At 43.6% G+C, this 20,423-nt stretch overlaps 1 protein-coding gene across 1 annotated transcript in view; it reads right to left on the reverse strand.

Annotated features, from left to right (window-relative positions):
• The window catches only part of HSPA12A (heat shock protein family A (Hsp70) member 12A), a 139,749-nt gene that overhangs the window by 60,064 nt on the left and 59,262 nt on the right, over positions 1-20,423 (reverse strand). Inside the window, exon 4 of the mRNA XM_067561295.1 lies at positions 17,809-18,375. Coding sequence (XP_067417396.1) covers positions 17,809-17,836 — 28 coding nt within the window. The 5' untranslated portion in view covers positions 17,837-18,375. The remainder of the gene's footprint in view (positions 1-17,808; positions 18,376-20,423) is intronic.

Below are 20,423 nucleotides of genomic sequence, written 5' to 3' on the forward strand. Positions count from 1 at the left end.
CCGAGAAAAGTGTCCACGGCAGCTCACTCCAGAGAGATGAGCAGCCACGTTCTGCACAAGCTGGAGCCCCCTGCACTGCTTCCCTGTTCAATCCCAAACACAGCAAGTTCCAATAATCGTCTCAGAAAGTGACAGACATGGATCCCTACAGCCAGATCTTCATCTGGGAGTTAGAGGAAGATTTTCCTAGCAAACTGCACACAGGAGAAAGCTTTTTCACTACTAGTAATACCTCATCATCCAGGCTCAATGGTGAGTTGAACATGGCCCTGAGGCTTTTATTTCTTTGACAAATGGCAGGATGGACAGGGAAGAAAATATCATAGCTAGATAATCCCCTTTTTACCAGCATCGCCTCAATCTTGCTTGGATTTGGTTTAAGCCAGCTGTTCTTCTAGAAACTGATCTCTTGTAGACATTCTGATATCCCTGTGATGGCACTACCTGCATCTGTGGAAAGTGAAACACATGACTTGGTGCTATTGGTATATAATTGGCAGTGGAAACTGTGGCCTCTGTCCACCTCTTCAAAAGGTCTCATGTGGATGTCGACAATGAAGATGGGAATGGATCCCTGCAGGACTCTGAAGGTGAGGACTCTTTGAAAGGAAAAGACATTTCTCACTCTCTAGGACCTGCTGGAGAGGACTGACCAGAGCAATTTCAGTGCTGGGCCATCTACTCCAGCTATGTCATACAGATGGGTCAGTAGCACCTTGTGGAGTTGAAAGCTGCAGAGGTTAAGCAGGACTAGTATTACTCTTCTCACTACAACCTTCATTATTTGTAGTATTTGATTCCAAATAGCTAGTCACCACAGGTATAGCCATAGGATATGCAGTGTTAGAATCTCTGCTCACTGTCTCTCAAACTGTGTCCAATGAAAGCTACATCAGAAAAAAACATGGCTCTAAGAGGAAATGACAAAAGCGAAGAAATTCAGAATTAACCATCCTCTTGTACCTGAGTTCTTCAGTGCCTTCCTTAAGTCCCTGCTTGCTGGCGTATTGTGCTTGCCTTTAAAGAAAGCCTCATGGAAATATAAAAGAGTTCTATCGGAACTATTCTAATAGTCTACAGAATGTAATGGAAAATAGTATCCTTTCTATTGGCTTTTTTAGTTTTCTATAGAACAGATTTCTATTAAACTATATAGAATAGTTCAAGCCAAAAATAAATATATAAATAAAATGCAAAAGAAAAGCTGTAATTGTCTATTACATTCTATAGGACTCTCCACAAAGCTAGATTTTAGAGGACACATAACTGTGTCATTCTCTTTCTTTGCCATCTGTCAATCTTCTTGTGTTCCATAAATGAAACTCTAGATGGCTGAATATTGTTTTACTATGATAGGATTCCACTTATCTTAATCTCTGAAGTCTTTAGGAATTTTCACCTAGATAATTTGTTCAAGGCAGTAAGTTTGTAAGTGCCATAAGAAAAATGACTGATAACTTGACACTCATAAGTAATAGCAATGACGTTAATGCTAGGTATTAATTCTTTTAACCAAATGCACAGATTCTTTCCTTCTTTACTGGATTCAATTTCTTCTTGTTTCTCCATTTCTCTCTCTCTTTTCTTTTTATATTTTGGTAGGGTGGCCTTCGTGCTCCCGTGAGCCAAGCGCTTCTTTTGGTGCGGTGGGGCACAAAATGGCCGCCTGGGGCTCCTACCAGTCTTAAGATGGCGGCCGCCTCACTTCTGCCCTGTCTCCCTCCGGGCCTTCGCCGGCCGAGCAGTGCCCTCGGGACCTTAGATCCTACGGTGAGGTAGGGGGTGTCCGAGCCCGCCCTCTTCTTCGGACACCAGCCCAGAGACCCTGGCTGACAGCAGTGGCTGGCTGCTGTTATAAGGCACTGTGTAAATCTTTCCTCTGGGCTGCTTCCCTACCCTGGTTTCCGTCAGGGCTAAGTGGCCCCTCCAACGGCCAAACCCCCTGCGTTTCTCTGGCTCCTGCCACTCGCAGTTCTCCTTCCCCCATTCTCCACACTCTCCAAACTCTCCCAAAACTCCAAACCCCAGACTCCAAGAAGACCCCGCCCAGCTGGCAGGGAGCTTTTATCTGCTCCCAGGCAGCCCTTAATTGGTCTCAGCTGATCCTGACCTCTGCTGACCCTAATTGGTTTCAGCTGACCTTGGCCTCAGCTGGCCCTAATCAGCCTGAAGGAAACCTTGGGCAGCTGCTAGGGGAACAGGGCTTTGGTCATTCTTGGGCTAACATAGCGTCCTTCTACTACCCTCCGGTAGCCCCTGTCACAATATATATACACAAGGCACCAGTGACAGATTTTCACATATCGGGGAAATTGCTCATTTCAACAGCAAAGTAGCATGCCATAACAATGCATTCAATCCCAGCAGGAGGTTCCCCACAACCTCAAATAATTTAGACAATAGGTAAGCTGAAGTTTTTGCAAGTGCATAAAAGCTTCTAAATAAGAATTTCACCAGACAGATGGAAGCAGCAGCTCAGCTGGTGGGACGTGCTGCTAAACAGCACAACGTACTGAATCAGAACAGGTTTAGGAGCATCATCAAACATGCCTCATGTCACCAGCTTACACAGATGTAAAGAAGCAATTTAAAAACATAAATAAACATGGCATTTTATTACGTAATGACAATGACAAGATTTCCATCAGATCAATAGCATGGAGCTGTTTATGCTCTTACTGTGGTCCTTTTAGAAATATTCTGCAAAAAGAAAGATTAGGGCCATGGGAGGATCACGCTCTTCCAGAACCTGATCTGTGAGGAGCTCTGCCTACAAAGGCTAGTACTGACATTATGAAGGGTGAACGACAAGGAACTTACGCTAGTTTGGAACTCTTAGGGCTGTCATTGTAGCACAAAGATCTGGGCACGGGTTGCTGTGACACAGTCCCACTAAAGGGATGAAATGAAACCTAACTTAATACCTAAACACCTGCTAAGGCGTTAGGTCCCAGTGTTTCAACCCCAAAGTCACCTGGAACTACCATGATTCTGCAGGGGCTGCTGCTCATACCAAATGCCTGCAACCCACACTCACACCCACTTCTGAATTAATAAAACGATCGATGCTGCTCCCACTTTCATTTTTGCATTTTTAAAATTGTAGCTACATTATTAACAAGTGTATACAGGATTGTATTCATATAGTAAACTAGTGTATTTTCCTAAGTTATCTATTATTACAGACCACTGGATACGATACAAAGAATTGCAATGTTCTATAGCACTGTTATTATTTTATACATTTATTTAGGACATTTTAACAAGTTTACAAATCCTTGCCATGTAAACAGATAAAACAGTTAACTTTTGTTTAAAGAGACACTATCCAGGAATACACTCAGCAGATTTTTCTATTTAACAGGGATGTTACCATATTACAGACAGAACATCATTGCAACACCTATATGTCATTTCTAGAGATTTAATTTTAACTGAATGAAATCTCTATATACTCATATTTAACAGACCAGGCATGTCTAGCAAATGTTAATATTAAAAAAAAAGGACAGGTGTGCTGGTTTTGTTGCAGGTGAATGGGCTTTGTCTGACTATTGAATAAAAAGTAACCAAATATCTAAGTATCTATCTGTCCTCTGTCTATTTTGCTGCATATGTAATTGGTGTGTTACTTCTTCCATAAGCACAACCTCCGATGTTTTTTGAGCCATTCCTCTACAGCTAGCATATTTTTTTTTCCAATGAGAAGCTACCAATAGCCAAGTAGCTACAAGCAAGGATTAATTCTTCTTTTTCTCTTATGTGATCATTTCAGCTAGCGAGCCCTACAAGGATTACCAAAGGATCATTTGGTAATAAATATCCAACAATATGTGATACTTGGCTACGGACTGCACCTCAGTACTCTCTAATGACTGGACATGTCCACCATATATGCATAAAATCTGCTTTTCCACCATAATTTCTCCAACATTTATCCCCATTCAATCTCTTTATATTTTTTAACCTGAAATTTTCTTTTGTTGTGCTATAGACTGAGTTTGCTGGTCCTCTTTTCCAACTCAAACCTCATTCCTCTGGGGGTAATTTGTCCTGATCCTTTTTCTAGAGCGTCATCTATGGACTTTTTTTTGTTAGGAAAGCTGTCTACAAAGATTCATATAAATAAGTTACAACTTTTTGTTTCCTAATTGACCAGATGCCGTAACTTTAATAGAAGTTAACTCGTTTTATACAGAAAGCTGTCTGGAAAGTTGAGATACACAATGCCTGCCTTGAAATACTGGTACCGGGGAGACTGGGAGACTGGGCCAGTTAAGGTTAGTTTTCATCTCTAAATAAGTTAGAAAAGTTCTTTTACTGAATAGCTAGCTAACCATGTGTATTCCATGGCTCTCCAATCTTTGAAAGCTCTCTGGTTTGCAATTTGGTTTAAGATCTGGATTATTTGCAATGGGTGTCATTGGTGAAGTAAAAGAACTTTACTTTAGTTCTATCACAAACCACAAAGAGCAGCTTTTGGTAAAGGAGGTATATAAATTTCTGGATGGAGTGATTTTTTATTAATCAGTGGTAGCCAAGCAATGTTTACATGGCCACAATTTTCTTGTTCAATAAAGACCCAGTGTTTAGCTGGGTTAAAGCACTCCAGTCCATTACTGTTTGGAGCTGGCTGGCTTTATAGCACCACAGAGTATTTGGAACAGCTTGTCCACCCTGTTTAATAGGTCTGTACAAAGTATCTGCACTCACTCTTGGTCTTTTCTTATTCCATATACTTTTTAACAAAGTCCTCTGTATTCCTGCTAGGGTTTTATCTGGGATAAAAACAGGATTTTGAAACAATTATTATTATTTATTATTATTAGCACTGCCTTAGAACCTCGAGGCCCCTTTATGAGAGGTTCTGTATAAACATATAATGAGAGACCAGCTTTGCCCCAAAAAATTTACAATCCAAATAAATTTCTTGGATTTTAAAGCCTGAAGGGGTCATTATGATCATCTCATCTGACTTCCTTCATAAACCAGGACATAGAATTTGACCCAATAACTCCTGCATCAAACCCATAACTTCTGGCTGAGCTAGAGCACATTTTTAGAAACTCATCCTTTCTTATTCAAGGACTCCAGGTGATGGAGGTAAGTTGTTCCAACAAATAAAAGACAGGTATAAAAAGACAAGACAGATAAAAGGTGGGAACAGAAACAGAAGCACAGAGAGTTCAAATGAGTTCACACAGCAGGTCAGTAACATGCCAGGAACAGAACCTAGGTCACCCCAGACTCTCAGTCCAGTGCTCGATTCTCTAGACCATTGGGCCTCACAATAAAGTATGTACAAAATGCAATTCAAAACTCTTTAGACTCATTTTAACTATCAATGAGAATTTTCATGAAAGCAGAGCTTAATGGTCTGCATACTTCACATTGTCAGTGATGTCTGCACAACAGGAAATGCAGTATTTACTACATGGCTGTTCGGAAAGCAGAACAGCTGGCAAAAACTGTATTGATGCAGACAATATTATTCAGTTACATTGAATCATAGAATTGGAAGGGATCTCAGGAGGTCATCTAGTCTAACCCCCTGCTCAAAGCAGGACTAACCTCAGCTAAATAATCCCAGTGAGGGTTTTGTCAAGGTGCAGCTTAAAAACCTCCAAAGATGGAGATTCCACCACCTCTCTTCGGAACCCATTCCAGTGCTTCACCACCCTCCTAGTGAAAAACGTTTTCCTAATGTCCAACCTAGATCTCTCCCCCTGCAAGTTGAGACCGTTGCTCCTTGTTCTGTCATCTGCCACCACTGAGAACAGCCTAGTTCCATCCTCCCTGGAACCTCCTTTCAGGTAGTTAAAGACTGCTATCAAATGCCCCCTTATTCGTCTCTTCTACAGACTAAACAAGCCTAGTTCCCTCAGCCTCTCCTCATAAGTCTTGTGCTCCAGCCCCCTAATCATTTTTATTGCCCTCCGCTGGACTCTCTCCAACTTCTCCACATCCTTTTTGTAGTGGGGGGCCCAAAACTGGATACAATACTCCAAATGCGGCCTCACCAATGCCGAATAGAGGGAAATAATCATTTCCCGCGGTCTGCTGGCAATGGTCCTACTAATGCAGCCCAATATGCTATTAGCCTTCTTGGCAACCAGAGCACACTGCTGACTCATATCCAGCTTCTTATCCACTGTTACCCCCAGATCCTTTTCTGCAGAACTGCTGCCTAGCTCGTTGGTCCCTAGTCTGTAGCTGTTCATGGGATTCTTCCATCCTAAGTGCAGGACTCTGCACTTGTCCTTGTTGAACCTCATCAGATTTTTTTTGGCCCAATCCTCCAGTTTGTTTAGGTCCTTCTGTATCCTATCCCTACCTTCCAGGGTATCTACCACTCCCCCTAGCTTAGTGCCATCTGCCAACTTGCTGAGGGTGCAATCTACCCCATCCTTCAGATCATTAATGAAGATGTTGAACAAAACCGGTCCCAGGACTGACCCCTGGGGCACTCTGCTTGTGACCGGCTGCCAGCTAGACATGGAGCCATTGATCACTACTCGTTGAGCCCTATGTTCTAGCCAGTTCTCTATCCATTTTATAGTCCATTCATCCAACCCATACTTCTTTAACTTGCTGATAAGAATACTGTGAGAGACCGTACCAAAAGCTTTGCTAAAGTCAAGATATATCACGTCCACCGCTTTCCCCACATCCACAGAGCCCGTCACCTCTTCACAGAAAGCAATCAGGTTGGTCGGGCATGACGTAAGGCATTGCTGAGACACCACCTCACCTTAAGTACAAGAATGAAAACAAAATGTCAAAGCTTCCAAAAGTGCCACGACAACCTCGCACAATATACAGCCTGGAGGGTTTAGTGCAGATACAAAAACACTTTCAAAGGAGAAAAGAAAAGAAAAATGCAAAAATCAAAAATATTTATTTAAAAACATTTCCATGTATATAAAAAAAGAACCCATATTGAGCATAAGAAATAAATACCTCCTGCCCTCAGTGCAGCCAATGGGAGTTTTGCTATTAACGTCAATGAAAGCAGAGTAATGTACTTTATTTTAAATGTTAGCAGGGTTCCAACCTTATTTCTTCACTTCCATGGATATAGACACAGCTAGTAACCATTCCAAATCTAGGTTTTCTGTTACCGTTTCATAATAATCAACCAGCCAGAATGCTGCTGTACAATTTCACTGATAGCATTTAGAGCACAGTAATAGTTTGTTAAAGACAAAGATATCTGCACAGTTGAGGTAAACGTCTACAAATAAAATCTGTCTCACCAGGACCAGTGCCCTTCCTGGTTTATTACAGCTATCTTGTAATCATTTTATGACTCAACCAGAAAGCCACATCTGTGCTCCTTCATCAAGCATTCTCATGATCTTTTCAGTTTTACAGTGTCAAAGAACTCTGGATTCATACAACCATTGTTATATGGGCAATAACCCTGTGCAGATAGCTAACTTAATCAGAGTTTTAGTGAGCCACTGGGTTTGTGTTGGCCCTCTGCTCAGAGGTGAATTTCACCCTATCCAAAATCTTGTTTTCTTGAAGGAACACAGAAATCGGGCCAGTGACACCCTGGAGGCTGGATGAAAAAGAACAATCACACTCCTCCTTTGCCGTCTCCCACTCACACCTCCATGCCTGTTGTCAGAACGCCCTCTACGCCTGGCACCTTTTCTGTGCACCAAGCAACCTCTTTTTCCTCCTGTTAACTCCCTCAAACTTGCTTCCTTCTGACAACCCTTGTCAGGCACTACCTTTTCCCGCACCTTCATAAAGAACAACCAACCTCCCTCTCCCCTCCCGCCCACAAAAAAATAGAAAACACAAACAAACAGAATCCAGGTTCTGTGTAAAGCTATCCTCTCCCAAGTGCAGTTTCCTGTTGTCTCATTCTCCTCATTCTATCTCTCATCATCTCCCATTATATCATCCAAATGGTTTAGATTGCAAGCTTTTCAGGACAAAGACTGTTTTTTTCCATGTCAAAGTGCCATGCAAACCCAAGCTGCTATATACATATATGCATTGTTGTTGTAACCACATCGGTCCAAAGATGTTAGACACAAAAGGTGGGCGAGATAATATCTTTTACTGGACCAACTTCTGTTGGTCAGAGAAACAAGCTTTCTCTACAGGGATCAGGAAGAGCTCTGGATAGCTCGAAAGCTTGTCTCTCTTACTAACAGAAGTTGATCCAATAAAAGATATTACTTCGCCCGCCTTGTCTCTCTAATATAAATATAAAACAGAGTGCCAGGTACTGAAGACTTCTTCCTGCCAGCATGGATTCCTATTCCACTGCCATTCTCATAACCCAGTCATATTTAGTGTTGCTTAAGAAGGTTGGACAATGGGGTTCTACCCTAATAAAAAAACATGCATGATTTACAGTAATGGGGCTTTGCTCAATTTTCCAGGACTGGGCCCCTAAAAAGGAAAGTTCAAACAAGGAAGATATGGTTTGGGTAGGTTAGTTTAATGTTAGTAGCATCCACCTCTCTCTCTCTCCTGGGAAGTACAACACTCAACAGTTATTAGCCTGAGGGCTATTGTAGGAGTTTATAAACTCTTTTTTTTCCCTGAGTTCAACCCTCAAGAGCCCTCGAGTCCATAAGCCAGGGTATCTAGACAACAATGTAACTCTGAATTTTCACTATATTACAGCGTGTTACATGTTAAGCAAGACTGTTCAGAGATATGCTATAGAAAATATATCTAATGTGAACAAATAGGAAACTAATCTGGATGTATTGTTTACTATCTTTTGTTGGTTATTTACTTGCTCAGCTTTCACTATGATCGTTAGATTCACACAAAAACTCTTGTCATTCACAAAATAGGTGACCCAAATGACTTCCGTTTCTTTAAATGTCCATTCTATCAGGAAACTCCTGAAAAACATTTTTCCTTTCACAATTTTTAGGAATCCCAAAGATGCTCTTGAATCTAGACAAAAACAAAAAGATCACTGGAAAAAGGGAGAACAGGCGAATAAGGAAAAGCCTGACTGTGAAAAGCAATAAACAAATGAATAAACAACAGATAGTTACATGGTAATGAGTGTTATCAGTAAAGCCCTTGACATTCTACAAAGCGAAAAATCCTACATTTGCTCACAGATAGGGAAATAAGAGAACCTCAGCAGTTGCAGAACTACAAGGATGGTGTCAAATTTCAAAATTCATTGGCAAAACCAGCACTGAGTCTGTAGACTACGACTAGTGATTTTGCATCTCATAGCAAAAACAAGAACAACCCTATAGTCTCTTTATTGTCTGTTTATGATACTGAAAACGTTTAAGCAACTGGATTTTTTTTTTTTTTTTTTTTTTTAGCAACAAGTGGTATTAATAGCTCCAGATCCCAGAAGAAAAGGGATGCATGATGCAACAGCAGAAGACAGCAGACCTTTAGGACACACAGAAGAATACTCCATGAAACTGTTGCAACTCCAAGCAGTTGTATATTACAGACCAAGAACTGCCTAAGTAGGTTCTTGTAGCGGCTCCCATCACTGTAATATGCAAGTGCCTTAGCTATATCAGGCATCGAGCTTTGCATAATGCAAAAGTTATCGACTAAACATTGAGTACTCAGATGAAAGTTGCATCTCTACAGTTGGGAGCAGATAGCACACTCTGCAAAGAACTTAATAAAGCTAAAAAATAAGCGGAACAGAACTGACTAAGTGGGAGAGCTATTACAAAGAGCTATTTCTTGAATGTAACTGTTCCATTATGACAATACTGGAAGCTTTTGTAAACTGTACTCCCTACTGTTTTGATTACAGTGTGTGCACTCTACTAAGGTATCCATGGAAACTTAAGAAAGAGGTGCTAGATTTGTTATCTCTATTTGGCGCAGGGAAATGGGGCTAATTGCCAGTCTGTCTGGTACAACCACAGCTATTTAAGTTTTAGGAGTGGAGGGAGCTAAGATGAAATCCAACAGATCAAATTGTTAGCACACAGACTAGAAGTGTATTTCCCACCCAACCTGTAGTAGGGGACATCAAAAACATTTTAAAGAAATTATTATATTTAAGCTCTCATTACTTGGTGTTACGTACAACCAACCCAGTCCCCAGTGAGCAGGTATAGGTTCAATTCTCCACCTGCTTCCAGGTCCACATCGAATAGGGGAGCAAGATGAAGGATGCCAATATCTGGGGTCACATGACATAAGGCCATGGAGGGTAGGACAGCCTGGGGAACACTGGATGGTACAAGAAACTGGAAATCTTCCCAGTGGAGAGAAAGCAGGTGAACGACATGCTCTACACATCCCCATCGGTGAGTGGTGTCCAAACCCCAGTGTGAGAGTGTGAGATAGAGGATCTAAGCCCTCAGACGGTGAGAGAATGCAAGTGATGCTCCCAGAAGATGATATGGGGGACGGGGCATGGTACAGATTTCACTATGTTGGTCCTCTACTGGAAGTTAATAAATAGTAGGCCTCTGGGTCTTCTCTTCCAAAAAGGCAACTGCAGGTAGGGTAGTTCATTGAGGGAGTTTTGGGGATGGAGAAGCATGTGTCTTCATGGGTGGGATGATGGCATCCACAGGTTCAGTTAAACAGCCACGGTTCTGGATGGTTATCTGAACCCCAAACCTTTTAAAGGTCCTTCCATCAATTTTAAAATAACTTAAAAATTCACTAGGCTATATAGAACAAGCCGTTAGCGCATGAGAGCCTGGGGTCGTGGCTCTTTGGAGAATTACTGCTGGAAGAAATATTGGGTGCGGTCAACTACAGAAGAGACAAAAGGACCAGAGTTGACCTTCAATACGTGGAATGTTACTGTTAAGGATTCTTTCTTAAATTTCCAGTAGCGTTGTGTAAGCACTACTTTGTACAGACTTGAAATCAGATTCTGGCTGCAAATCCGGAGCCTTTGAGTGGCTTGAAAGGGTCCATAAAGCTGTCTTCCTGGCCTGGGTCCTAATTCTTCACTGTTTTGCATGCTATATATAGTCATGTTCACCTGTGCAAAGTGTCAGGTCCTCTGCAGTGACCAAGTTGTGCTCAATGCTGGGGACATAGGGGTGAGAGCTAGGGGAGGGACAGATGGTTCTAAGTCACTTTTGTGGCTGCTTGGTCCTGGAACTGCAGAGCGCCAATCTAGACCCCGCTGTAATTTATCACAGCCTCAAGGTTGCTCAAAGTTATTCTCAGGTGCCTGGGCCCCCAAACAGATGTTCTGACAGCCAGGATTGCCAGGGTATAGGGACATCGAACTACTCCCCTTTCCCCAGCCATGTTCCCTGTGCTAGCAGCCAGGAGGGGAACTGAAGCTGCTACTGCTGCCTTCTGCCTCTAGACAATTGTCCTATATAGGGGGATTCCTCCACTTGCCAGTTAAACTGGCTTTAAAGCTGCTGTGACACCACAGCAGTGCAAATCAGCCATAACAAAGTCAAGGATCTGGGCCAGGAAATGTGAAGTGGCTACTGTAACACACTACCAGACCCAGATGGTACACAGGGTATAAGGCAGTGAAGAATCAGACCCAGCAACTTCCAAAAGAAATTCTCATACGTCCTTGACCCACCCTTATGCAGTCCTAAATAGTGCTATTCGGGAGACGAGAACAAAGGCCCTCTGTGCTGAGAGCTCTCTCCCTTTCTTTAGATTCATTTTCTAAAGGAGGAAAAAGACAGAGTATTGGTGTGCATTCTATTTTTTGACTGACTGCATTTTACTTTTCTCTTATGTGATAACATTTTTTAAAAACTCTCTGAACCAGACTTGGGAGGAATTTCCTGTTATAACATCTATTTATCGACCATTACCAGTTTACTGGTGCAATCCTACTTTTAAAACACTGCATCCTCTGTTTTAAAAATACCTTGTGGTATAATTAAAAGCTTCCATTTATTTATCTGTCTTACCTATGTATTACTATGCCATTCATCATCATTGCAAATGTGCATATTTATCAGCACTGATATCTTGTCATTAAGACATATTATATCATTCCTTTTTAACCAAAGCATGAGTCTGATCTATTCATTGATTTTGCTCATAAGTGTAAATCTTAATCAGGTGAATAGTCCAGCTCACTTGAATGGGACTGAGTAAAATTTAATCCTATGAGCAGAGCCCTGAGCCGATACAAAATTTGGATCCGCAAACATGGTGAGCAACATATCCTCATCCGCCGATATCCGCCAGATCTGCAGGGCTCTACCTATGAGTACAGCTGATAGGAACAGACTCTGAGGGACAGACTCAAAGATACCCACTGTATTCTCCCCATCCTGAGGCTGCTCTGGTCCCCTTGCACAGGGTACAGCAGAATGGAGCCTCCAAGGGGCACTTATGGCAGTGGATAGTCAGCAGGGGACAGAGACATCTCCTACACCAGCCACAGGAATGCTACAGAAGCTCTATACCACTTTAGGTTTCTCCTGTGTGATGGTGACACCTTCCCCCAAGGGCCATATCCCCACTATTTAGGGTACACCAGTGTACTGGTGAAAAGTGGATGCATAGTGCATTTCAGGATTGGGGCCTGTATATTTAAGAGCTTTAGAACTCTCTTATATTAGTTCTACCTGACACTCTACCTTCTTTACTGTTGGTGAATTCAAGCCGAGTGTCAGTCAGTAACCTTGATTCTTTCCTAGTATTTCAAACAAACACTTCTTTAATCTAATGAGGCTGTTAGATGGAAAGCTGACGAGTGCTATACAAATGCCTAATAAACAAGTAAATAAAATAATATGTAAAGAAACAAATAAGCAAAACTTAGTATTTAACAAAAAGGTGTAAGACACTTACCTTCAAACTTGTAGCAATTGTCAAATTAAATTTACATTAAAAAAGGAAATACGGCCAACAGTTTCCACACAAAGTTTGTTAATAGTTTATAGAACTGTATGTCGATGCACAGTTGATTAAGCTCTTTCCTCTCCTAATCTCAGAACAGTGCACTTACATGAAACTGTTTCTACTCATGCTTTCCATAATTATTTACTGAGGCAACAGTGATCTCAGCAGAATGTAAACATACAAATTTTCATGGTTCCTGTTCTACAGAACATACACTCTAGTATAGACAGTCTACTATTAAGTGTTTTTGAAAATCCCTCTCTAACTCTACCTTTCACTGAAATCAAGAGTAAAACTCCCACTGTTAGAAGTTAGGTTAACACCATTTTTGGAAATCCCACCTACTGGGCTGATTTCCTGCCTGGTGTACCTCCTCTGAAGTCAGAGTAATGTAAGCAATGAGTTTAGCCCATGCTGTACGAGAAGAGTCCAGACACATGTACTGGAGGTAGACTGGATACCAGTGTGATAGTAAGGAGGTGCTGGAGCCATTTAGCGTCACTCTGAAAGTCTTTGCAGAAGAACTGTGTTTTAAGAGTGGCTTTGAATGAGGAGAGGGAGGTTATTTGGTGCACATGAAGCGGGAGTAAGGAACAGCATGCAAGATGAGAAAAAGAGTGGGAAAGATACAAGTGGTGAGAGAGGCTGGGTATGGCATAGGGAACTGCAGAAAATGAAATCAAACATTCGGCCAGGAGGGGAGTTGTACACAGCCTTGAAGGAAAGGACCAGAAGCCTGAACTTAATGCAGCTGGAGAGGTGAAGCCCATAATGGGATTCAAAGTTGACAGCAACATGCCCAAAAAAATGAGGGGAAGCAGACTTTGGCAAGTCACACGAGGACTTCATCTGCAGAAATCTGCGATCACGCAAAGCAAGCACTCAGCAGAAAAAGATGGGGTGACACGGTCCATTAAAATCTTCTAAAATGTGTTCTCCTAACTTGAATAAAAATGACATTGCTAGAGAACTGAATGGATTCAAATGCCACCTTTTACACTTACAGAGCCCGATATGATGCAGCTGAGGCACTAGTTCTGTCCTCCTATGTAAAACTGAGCAGCATAAGGGGAGTGACTGTCCATGTCCCACCAGCTCCTGGTGATAGCTGTGGTGGAGGAACACCCTAACCACAGTTGCTACACTGGCTCAAGGAGTGTGGTGGAACAGGAGCTGTAACATCAGCTCTATGCCACCTGACTGTGCCCCCATGGTCACAGATTCCAAAGCCAGAAGGGACGACCGTTGTGATCATCTAGTCTGACTTCCTGCATAACACAAGCCATAAAATTTCCCCTCAAAATGTCTTTTGAATTAGAGCACATCGTAAAAAAATAATCCAATCAGGATTTTTAAATTGCCAGTGAAAAGCCCATCATCCTATACGTGTTCCCCATGAACGTACTTATAGATTGTGATCAAGTCATCCCTTAACCTTCTCTTTATGATAAATAGATAGAGCTCCTTGAGTCTAACACTGTAAGCGGAGCCCTACCAAATTCATGGTCCATTCCAGTCAATTTCATGGCCATAGGATTTGAAAGTTGGTCAGTTTTACGATTTCAGATGTTTTCATCTGAAATTTCACAGTGTTGTAACCATGGGGGTCCCGAAAAATGGGTTGGGGGGAAGGAGGTCACAAACCTGTTGTCGGGATGTGGCAGGATTGCCACCCTCATTTCTGGGCTGCCTTCAGAGTTGGGCAGCCACAGAGCTTCCTGCAGCAGGGGGAAGTACCCGAGATGGGAGACTAGCAGCTAGCGGCTGCCTAGCTGGGACGCTTCTAGCGGCATGGTGGAGATCAGATTTCACAGAGAAGGGCCAATTTCACAGTCCGTGACGCGTTTTTCACGTCCGTGAAATCAGTAGGGTCCTAAGTATAAGGCATGTTTTCAAATCCTTTCATCATTCCTGTTGCTCTTCTCCAAACCCTCTTTATCAACATCTTCCTTGAACTGCAGACACCAGAACTGGACACAGTATTCCAGAAGCAGTCAGACCAGTGCCAATATTTAGGTAACATAACCTCTACTCCTGTTCGAGATTCCCTTGTTTATACATCCAAGGATCATGTTAGCCCTTCTGGCCAGTTTTGCACTGGGAGCTCATGTTCAGCTGACTATCCACCACAACCCCCAATGATTTTCAGATTCATTGATTCCCAGGATAGAGTTTACCATCCTGCAAGTATCGACTCCCCTCTTCATTCCTAGATGTATACATTTACATTTAACTGTATTCAAATGCATATAGGTTGTTCATGCCCAGCTTACTAAGCAATCCTGATTGCTCTGTATCAGTAATTTGTCCTCTTTGTTACTTACCTCGCCCAAGTCTTTGTGCCATCTGCAAACTTTATCAGTGGTGATTTTATATTCTCTTCCAGGTCACTGATAAAAATGTTTAATAGGGTAGGGCCAAGAATCGGTCCCTGAGGGATCCCATTAGAAACATACCTACTTGATGACAACTCCATATTTACAGTTACATAGAGACCTATCAGCTAGCCAGTTTTTAATCCACTTAACGAATGCCATGTTAATTTTGTATCGTTCTAGTTTTTTTTAATCAAAATGTTGTACTAAGTCAAATGCCTTACAGAAGTCTAAATATATGACATCAACACTATTACCTTTATCAATCAAACTTGTAACCTTTTAAAAAAAATTAAGTTAATTTGACAGGATCTATTTTCCATAAATTCAGTGTAGGGGGTAGACTAAGGAAATTTTGCACCAGTGGAGAAGCAAAAAGTTGCTCTATCATAGGGCAGGGTCTGGTTCAGGGGCTAAAATGTGCTATACATTCAGGATAAAAGCTTATCAAGAAAAAAAAAAAAACCACTAAACATAAAACAACCTTATCTGCTAAATTGGTCATTCAGACACGAGCCAATTGTTTATATTTCTTTAAGATAGTATTATTAAAGCTTTAACACAACAGTTTCTATGAATAAAATTAGTCATGCTCATACTAGCCAAACTGCAAATACTGCAATGCTGTGCTACTTGGAGCCATAAAAATGATTAACAGCTGGCGCATACAGCATTTTGCTATTTTACATAGGCGTGTGTCATTTCTGCAGCACACTACACTGCGATACATTTTTGTGGCCCTAACACTGCCAATATACGTACTCTCATTTAGCAGTATTTTTCTTTAGATTCCTTTTTTTCCAACTGTTTCAGACAGATTACAAAAGATGCAAGCATTTCTGGTATGACAAATCATTACTTTGCTACATCATATTCCTTCTTATAGTGGAATCCTTTTTGCCTGGTTCTTCCTTGGCACATTTAATTTTAACATTATGATCTGCTTTCTACTCTTCCCTTTGTCATCCGTCTGCTATAACAACATTATTGTTAGCTTCATCAAGCCAGACAGACAAATCATTAAAGCTTTTATTTAAAAAAAAATTTTTTTACACGAGGGGAAGGAGACTATTGGAGTTCCCAGCAATCCTCAGCAGGCAAACCAAACCAAACCAAACCAAACCAGATATCTTTAAGATTCAACTAGTTTTTCAAACAATGTTCTGTTCTCCAGTTTTCAAAATGGATGCTCCCGGACTTTCCTGTTAAATATGCATTGCAGTTCAACTATTTTATTCAGGAATATCCTCCAAGTCATATGCTGATACCATCTAAACCCAGCTTTTTTTTTTCTCTCTACATCATCATCTAGAATTTTATTTGTGCAGAGACTGGAATTCAAAGTTACAATGTTTTCAAACCTCTGCAGCACCCACAGGGAGAGGGGGATAATAAATCACGCTGGCTATATTTTATTCCCCTATAATTATTTGCATTCTGGTAATACCCATAATGTGCTGGCAACCTTCACCTACATATGCATACCCAATGCAGTTCCTGGTCCCAAAAGCTTCACTGCTTTATTCCTATGCACTGTAATGGCAAACAGACCAATTAAAAAAAACTGATTAGACTCCTCCTGAATTGGATAAAAGGAGAGACCCAGAACAGCTCCTGCTTTTGATTTTAAGAAGTCGAAACCTGGGTACAAGGTTTTGCAAAACTCCCTTTGGTTTTATCCCATCTCCTTAGGTCAGGAGCTACCTGGTTATGAGGCCGCTCGAGGATGCGAAGGATATGGTGTGATCCAAAGGGGGAAAGCTGATTCTGTATCACAAACCCGCAGGCAGAAAGATGCACTGACAGGCCTACCTCTCTTTCAATAGCAGCCGCACCTGAGTGCCACTACACAGCGCGCCCTGGCCGAGCGTCTGAACCCACCGCAGGAGAGGAGCCTGGAAAGGGGGAGACACGGGTGGGAAGGTCTCGGCTCGCTGGAGGCTGCGCTCGCCTTTGGGTCGGGAAACAGCTGCGCCGGCCGCTTTCTGATCCGCTCTCCACCGGCCCATCCTCCCCCACAGCCGCAGCCAGGGAGGAGAGGCCGGGCCGGGGGCGATCAGGGGGCAGCACATTCCTCCGCATTGTTTTGTCACCTGGCTCCCATCAGCAGCCTCCAGCCGGAGCCCCGACCTGCCGCCCGCGCGGTGACAGCACGGGATGAGCCGCGGCGGCCCCCAGGCTAACGTCAGGCTAGACTCCTCGGTCCCGGAGCAGGCCTGCAGCGGGCTGGGGGGGGGAGGGAGAGGCGCGGCCACCCCGCCCCGGAGAGTCTCCAGGGCTGCCCGCGGGAAACCACCCGGGGGCTGCAACGCGCTGCCGGAGCGGAGCGGAGCTCCCGGCCTGGGGGGCAGAACCCCGTCCTCCCACTGCGGGGTACTGGGTCCCGCTGCACGTGTGCGCCGCAGCCAGCTCCGGGCCGGCCAGAAGGGGCCGCAGCCGGCTCTGCCCCCACGCAGCGTGTGTCCCTCCCGCGTGGGGCCGGCCGGGGCAGGCCCCGCTGCAGCGAGCCGCAGGCAGCCCCCCCACCCCCGTGCGCATTGCGGAGGGGCTCGTCCCCACGCCGCGCCCGGCGGCGGGCTGCCCGGCAGGGGAAGGCGGTGGCGGTGCCGCTTACCTGCGCTGCCGCCTTCCGTCTCAGCCATGGCTGGAGCCCGCCGAGCGCCCCTCGCCGCCCTTCAGCCGGAGCCCAGCCGCCGCCGCCGCACGCGGGGCGCCCCTCACTCCGCAGCCGGAGCCATTGCCGGCTGCCGCTTCTCTCCTCCTCCCTCCGCACGGGCTGGAGCCCCAGCCAGGCTGCTCTCCTTCCTCCCACCCCCTGAGCGCCTTCCCCCCGCCTGTGCCTGACCCCTGTGCTCAGCCAGCGAGGAGCCGAGCCGCTGCTTTCCTGCCGGCTGCAGCGCAGGGCGACGACTGCTCCGTTTGCTGCAGAGCCCCTCCCCTGCAAGCCTGCGCTCGCCCCCCTCCAGCTGGGCACCCCAGGGCTGCCTGCGACGGACAGAAGAGCGCGTGGAGCTGCTACAGGAGGGAGGTGCCCGCAGCCAGCCCCGCTCTGAGCGTGCAGGTCGTTGTCATTGCCCTCGCTGGCGGTGGGCAGCTGAAGCTGAAAGAGCGACGAGGATGGTTCTACACGGAGCTGAACGCTTGGAAACGGGAGCGTGTTGCTGATAGCAGGGTTTGGCCTCTGTGCACAGGAAAAGAAAAAAAAAAAAGACCGCAGGAAGGATTGGGGAGCTAGGATAAATATTATTTGCAAAAGAGGCATTATTGGGTATTTGCATTTTCTGTGCCCAGAAGCGTTGCCAGCTCTGAACAGTCCAACATCATGGAATTTTTAAAAAAATAAATGGTTATTTTTATTTGCTTTCTGTCTTTCAGGCCTTTAGGGTGCACTTAAATCATCTTTAAACTCTTCTCCACCAGGGCCAGAAATTTACTTTTATTTTTTTCCGAATGAAAGCCAAGAATCTCATAATCACATGATTACATGAGCTGGGGCTTCAAGGAAAACACCAAATATTTCATGCCTCATGCTAAAATCATGAGTTGTTGACATTGGATAAGAGTCCCCTAGGAACAAGAAAATAAAATTAGGGCTAATCTCCTCCTCTGAAAAAACCTTTTAGGAGAAGAAAAAGTCCTCCTGAAACTCCAAGGACCTAATTCTCCTGTACCCTGTGTGGTTATTCACACCCATAGAAAGTAAATCCAAGCTGTGTGTTATCATTACCAATTCTGACTGTGCAGCAGTAACATCCACTTGGCACTGGTTTAAATGACCACACAAGATGCAAGGCAAGGCAATGCGGAATCAGGCCCCATGACCTCCATTTTAGAGAGTGGGATTTGCAGAAACACTTTAGCCATTGGCGTAATTCTCCTTCTATTGACTTTAGGTCAATGACAGTGCTTTCAAAAATCCCACTCAAAATTTCTACTGAATGTTCCCATCAAAGCTGCCAATCAGAGAAGGCAGGCTCCTCGTGAAACCCCAGAGGACGGAGCATCCTTAGACAAACCCCACATATGGCCAGACACCTATGCAACATGTCCACTCCTTCTTTCTGCTGCCAGGTCGTTTCCACCTCCCTTTTAGCACAATTGTCTCTGGAGCCTTGACGCCATTAGCTGTGTGCCCAGTACTCATACTCCCCTTGTTGAAGGAGGAGAAGCTGTGGCAGAAGATTTACAGATTTATGATAAAGAGTTTTAAACGTGCATCTAACTCAGAAATTACCATGATGAGCTCTTTATAAGCACCTAGAAAGACAGACTTCAACCTAAAAATCCACTTTGTTGCCAGGAGATAATGCAGTGAAGTTACTGCTCCCTGCCTCCTATCTCCTCTGAGATCAAGAGTATGAAGGGATTTCCTGCATTGGCAGGAAGAAATGAGGGAAGGAAGCAAGCAAGTATGCATTATTTTCTTCTGAGCAAAGGATAGGAGTTGAAGAGTGTCTGGCCCAACACTTATACTAACCATCACCAGCTGACATTTGTGAATGAATCCCAGTTGCTCCAGGTTCACATAGGGATCTCCCAGGGAGGTGAGGACACTATGCCATAGAGTTGCTGCTTCCCTCCCCTTTTTCTCTCCTCCACACATGCAGCGGAGGGGAACATCTGGCCTGGCCTTTTTTCTGATTTAATTATATATCTACAGCCAGGCTCAAAACTTGAACTGCTATTAATCAGGATAGGAAATAGGAAACAAAACAACTTTCATTTGATGTTATGGCTTCCTGACAAACTAAAACTTTCACAGACAATTAAATACACTTTAACTGCAACTGATCTGTGGCTTTTCAATTATGTATTTAAATAATAACAAACAAAACTCTGGCATTGCAGGGAAAATATGACACAGGCTAGTTTTCCTTTCTTATCTTCATCTTTGAAGCAACCAAAATGCCCACATAAAAATAGCATTTGCTAGATACAAACATTTTTTTGAATGTCAAGGCAGTGATTACATTACTCAATATCCAGCCAGGTTGCCTAAGTTACAGTCTCAGTTGTAGGTGTTGTGAATAATGCAGAAAGAGCATATCTGAATGTGTGTAGCAACTGGTTACAAAAATAAAATCTTTTTCTTGGACACTTAGCATCACTGTTAAAAATCTAATGAGTTGAACCGTGTTAGAAATCTATGTCAGCTAAAATACAGGTCCCCAGTCCAGGGCACAAAAGGGTACATGAGACGGTGGCACCTTAAATTTTTTCTTGAAGTTT

The sequence above is a fragment of the Emydura macquarii genome, unplaced genomic scaffold, assembly GCF_026122565.2.
Source record: "Emydura macquarii macquarii isolate MOO-44397 ecotype Brisbane River unplaced genomic scaffold, CSIRO-AGI_Emac_v2 contig_2372, whole genome shotgun sequence".
Taxonomy (NCBI): domain Eukaryota; kingdom Metazoa; phylum Chordata; order Testudines; family Chelidae; genus Emydura; species Emydura macquarii.